Source organism: Cricetulus griseus, chromosome 9 (genome assembly GCF_003668045.3).
Source record: "Cricetulus griseus strain 17A/GY chromosome 9, alternate assembly CriGri-PICRH-1.0, whole genome shotgun sequence".
Lineage (NCBI taxonomy): Eukaryota > Metazoa > Chordata > Mammalia > Rodentia > Cricetidae > Cricetulus > Cricetulus griseus.
Genome location: NC_048602.1, coordinates 22044626 through 22049927, shown reverse-complemented (window position 1 = coordinate 22049927; position 5302 = coordinate 22044626). Strand labels below are relative to the sequence as shown.

The following is a 5302-nucleotide window of genomic DNA, read 5'->3' as shown; positions in this document are numbered from 1 at the left end:
AGTGACAATCTTTTGTGAGAGAAAAACAGAATTCCAGGATTATCATATCTGTAAATATGGTAGCCTAGATCTGTGGTGCAGATAGACCCTACTGGAACCACAGTGCTGAATGTCCATTCCTATTATTGAATGGCACCATGTAGGGAGCCACATCTGTGACCGTGAGACCATTGGTAGCTGTTGTGTTTGCAGATATTCTTTTGATCATGTGGGGCCATGTACAGAACACTCATGGTTCCCACTCCCAGCATCTGCCTTCAGAAAGGCTGTCTTGTCTCAGGATTGTCCACACTCACAGCCCCATCATGGTTGCCAATGTATAAGGTGAGTGCCCATTTAACACACCGTCTCCTTTCTTCTTAGGAGTTCACTACAGAGAACCCAACACATCAAGCCCATCTAGCTTTGCTGTGACCTCAAGAATGAATGTGACCTCCATTGTATCTCACAAAAGTGATGAGACCCTTTCAACCAAAGACCACAGAAAGAAAACAGAAGCTCTTCTGGAGCCTGAACTCACTGTATTTTTATACCAGGCCATCAAGGTGACTATTTCCTGCAGGCCCTTGGATCCTCAGCCAAATGTTAGGGGTAATAGAAGAGCAACCATGGGTATGATAAGAACCCAATGAAGTTTTGGAGTTTCTGGCATCACATGAGGAAGCACAAACATTTCTTTACTCAATGGTGACCCTGATGCAATGAGCGGATCCTTGCTGGTGGTCCTGTCAGAAGATCAGCTGGTGGCAATTGAAGTTCAATTTGTCAACTGACCAGGAAACAAATCTCTGATGGGTGGATTTTGGAGATTGAAGCCTGAGACCACAGACTCCAGGATGTCTTTTGCTTCTGCTGTGACTTTACATGTTTGCTGCTATCATCTTTCTCTGGTATCTGGCAGAGTGTTGCTGGGTGTGGGGAGATTCCCACTGCCTCTGATGTGTTGTGTTTATTTCATGGAAATGTCCATTTCTACTGGGCATATTTACCTGTGGATTATTATTAAGATGATTTCTTCCTAACCTGTAGTGTCTAATTGGTAATAGTAATAATGTTAGTTTAAAGCTCTGGTGATGAAAAATAAAAGAAAGTAGTGTCACAAAGTTAGAACACATGAGTTCCTACTGAGAAGCCATATAGACTGTGACTTAGATTAATGATTAAGAATAACAATTGAGTCCCCATAGCCCAGCTAGTTGAAATTCTTTTAATCTTAGTGTTCAGAAATATATGCTCACAGGTTTTGGAGTTCATCAAGGCTAATACAAAGATATGAAAATAACTTAAACTGAGAATAAGATGTTTTTGTCAAATAGTTTTGAGGTGAAAACCTCAAGAAGACTTCTTCCTTTCTCCTTTGTATCCACGTAAGAACCAGAGTCGAATGAGAGAAGAGGGCCTCAAGTGTACTGAGGAATGGGGGTATTGGGAACAGGGGCTTCCAGTGATGGAGAACGTGGATGGATTTGGAGTATAGACAGATGTTTGAGTCTTCACTGCTCTTGGGCTGTGCAGTGTCCCAGGGACAGTGACAGAAACAGATTAGGTTGGGAATGTCTGAGATTAGTATCAGAATGAGAATGGAACCATGGAGAAGTTGAGTAAAACTCTTCACTCTTGAGATAGATTGCAATATCAACCATGCCTATCAGAGGTAGTGAAAGAGAAGTTTAGAAAAATTTGTGCAAGCCCTAGTTAACTCACTGGGGATCTGTCCTTATTGTTTGTGACTAGTAATTTCCTTATTCCTCTGACTTCTACATTTCTCTCACAGGAAAACTGTCTTTGTTTCCATGTAAATTTTTAATACTGACTTATTTTTTGCATCAATCCCAGGAAGCTCTGTTCTCCCATGCCCCCAACTGATCCCCAATCCCACCACACATCCACTCCCCAAGAAGCTAAAAGCTCCCATGGAGGGTCATCATAGTCTGTCAGATCATTTGGGGCAGGCCGTAGACCCTCCCCATGTATCTAGGCTGAGAGTATCCCTCCATGGGGAATGGGCCCCAAAGTGTATTCTTGCCCTAGGGATAAATACTGGTTCCCCTGCCAGAGACCACATAGACTGTCCAGGCTTCATAACTGACACCCACATTCAGGGGGCCTGGATGGGTCCCATGCTGGTTCCCCTGCTGTCATACTGGGGTCCATGAGCTCCCACTTGCTCAGGTCAGCTGTTTCTGTGGGTTTCCCCAGCACAGTCTTGACCTCTTTGCTCATCACTCCTCTCTCTCTGCAACTGGATTCCAGGAGTTCAGCTCAGTGCTCAGCTGTGGGTCTCTGCTTCTGCTTCAGTCAGCTACAGGATGTAGGCTATAGGATGGCATTTCAGGTAGTCATCATTCTCAAAGGGAGAGGGCCTTTAAGGCAGCCTCTCCAGTATTGCTTAGATTCTTAGTTGAGGACATCCTTGTGGATCTCTGGACATTTCACTAGTGACAGTTTTCTCTTTTAGCCTGCAATGGCTCTCTCTATTAAGGGTTCTCTTTTCTTGCTCTCCTCTATCCAACCCCACTCAGTCTTCCTGGTCACTCACATTCTCCTCACCCCTCCTATTGTCCCTTTTCCGTTCTCCTCCCTCCCCCCTTCACCATGCTCCCAATGTGCTCAGGAACTCTTGTCCCTTCAGGAAGTCTCTTCATTCTCTCTTTATTCCAAGCCATCTCAGTGTGTTTCTGTGTCTGTTCCTTTTTAATCAGCACCACAGCTCCTCATATGACACTACAGGTCCTGCATTAACAGGATCTGTACTTAACACTCTCAGTACTTAAGCTCAGGGGAGCATATTCTCTTACTGCTGTGTAATGTAATTCTTCAGACTATATTTTTGTGTTATCCATGAGAACCTATTGTAAAATGAAAAGCACACCTCCTTAAAAAGTAGAATTTATCAGTCATGTAAACCCCATTCAACATTCAAAACAAGGTGGTAGTGAGGGTAGAAAACAAGACTAAAATTAAATACATACATAATGGAGATAATTTTTGGTGAAGAGTCAGCATTTGTTCGTGTCCCACAACCATTCACCATGGACTCTCAAAGGAAATTAAGAACAGTGGACCTCCAGAGTCACAAAATTTCATGTACCAAAACACCAAAATTACTTTGGGAGCCCATTCCCTAGGAAGGGATACTATTGCAGCCCAGATACAGCAAGGAGGGCCTAGTCCCTCCCCCAAATGATATGACTGTCTTTGAAGGTCCCCTGTGGAGAGCCTCACTATCCCTGGGGAGGAGTTAGGGTTGGGTTGGGGGGACTGGTGGGGAACATGGGAGGATGGGAGGGTAAGGGAATGGGGGGATGGATTTGTAAATATGAGTATAATTAAAGGATTAAAACACACCAAAATTAGCATCCAATGGAATGGTAAGAGAGCAGAAATTTTGCATTAAATCCTGAAGAAGGAAACAGTCACTCCTCTCTCCACACACCTTTAGCTTTGTGCTGGAGCACGTAGCCAATGCATAAACGGAAGAAAGTAAAGAGCATTTCCAGGACAGGGAAAACAGTGAGATAGAATGAAATGAGTAGTATATCATTGGTTTTTAGCAAATATTTAAATCATTTATTGCCTTTAAGTTCCAGATCTGAATCTACAAACTATGGAAAACACTTGTTACTGCTGGAAAATATGTTCAGATATGTGGCCAATGGAGGAATATACTACAGTCATTAAGGAAAAAGTTAAGAAATCGAGTACGTGCTTACAGTTATAAAATTTTGTTCGTTAGATTTTTATTACACAAATCCCAAGAGATAATATACCCATTAATACAGATAAAACCATCATTCAAGATTATTAAATTAGTGGCGTATTTGGAACTACTCTTGATGAAGACAAATAAATTTTAGCATTTATAAAGCAGCAGAGAGTTGGTTTAGGGACTCTTGGCACTTCTGTAATGTTGGCATGGTAATTAAGGCTAGCTTCCCTGTTTCCCCCGTGGAAAGACCATTCATGCTGATGCGATCTGTGGCTTGGCAGCAGTGGCTGAGTCCCTTTCAAGAGCTGGTCCTCGATTTGCTACGCAGATGCCTTCTTACTCATCTCATAGTTGACAAGCCATCCTCCCTGAATGAGCTGGGTGACTTCGTTTGTTACAAGGTATGCAAACAGAAGCCAGTTTCTAAGCTATACCTTGTAGGCAAATCTCATGAATGTCAAGGAAGAGCAATGGAGGGTGAAGGTCATTGGCCCACTAATAATCTCTGGAGACATCTTCATGTCATTGATGGCAGCAATGGGGAGACCCCAGCTGGCAACTGGACCCCAGAAGTTTGTGCTCATGAGATAGCCCTGGAAGTCCTTGCTGTGGACATAGTCAGCCTCTTTGAGCACCAGCGCCCCAGCCATGGCTGTGCATGCAGTCCGAGGTGCAACCGCTCTGCAGGAGAAGTTGCTCTGCAGACAGAAGACACCACTATTGAGCCTATATCATTGTGTTAAGGTAATATGATTGTCTATGCAGAAATTTTGAATCATTGTATGATAAGCCATCCCAGCACGGTGATTCTGGGATTACTGATCAGCATGCTAACTTCTTTTCCACGTATGACTATTAGGCAGTGGAGAATGAAATGAAATAAAAAACACATCAATTTCATGCAGCACCCCCCACCTCACCCCTGTGATGTTGCATTGCTGTTATGAAGGTGTGTTTGATGGGGTTATATAGAGTGGTCAGAAAGTGCCACCCACAGAAGGACTTTGTGTTGAGAAAAACATCTTGAAGTTGTGTCCACCCTCCCTGGACAGATTGTCCGTATTCCACCATGTGGTCACATTGGCTTTATATTCCAAGAGAAACTCCAGGAGTAATACCTGTTGTAGACTGAAAGATTGAATGGACACAGAAAGTGTTTGGGCCCAATAGGCAGATCGACTTAACTCTGGGCTCTGACTTTAGTCATCCTTAATTTTAATTGATGCAACTTTTTCTTTCTAGACCAACAGACAGAAGCTCCTGCTATAGAGAATGTGGCAATTTATAAAGATGGACACATGAGATGGAGGGAAAGGAAAATGTACTGAAATTGGGGCCCAGAACAGACAGATGGGATAATATATTTACTCCCTTTGTAGAACCAGAAAAGAGTTGGTTTATATGCAAATGGGCACAGTAGGTGGAAGGATACAAATTAATTTTCTGATGAAGGATCTCATTGAAACACTCATTCCTCCCTCTGCACCCATCACAATTGCTCCCTGGACATTCTCTCATGCCAGCTCCTCAATTAAGAACTGGAAACCTTACAGAAAGTTGGGTCATCAGATTTATTTCCGAGACTCTGGAACC

At 43.1% G+C, this 5302-nt stretch overlaps 1 protein-coding gene across 1 annotated transcript; it reads right to left on the bottom strand.

The window, feature by feature from the left end:
* Positions 1 to 4132: 4132 nt before the first annotated feature.
* LOC118238150 (mitochondrial pyruvate carrier 1-like) lies at positions 4133 to 4359 on the bottom strand. The gene is made up of 2 exons (XM_035449446.1): positions 4189 to 4359; positions 4133 to 4138 (listed from the first exon to the last, which is right to left on the bottom strand). Exons 1-2 carry the CDS (start codon positions 4357 to 4359, stop codon positions 4133 to 4135), a joined length of 177 nt encoding a protein of 58 aa, XP_035305337.1.
* Positions 4360 to 5302: the final 943 nt, after the last annotated feature.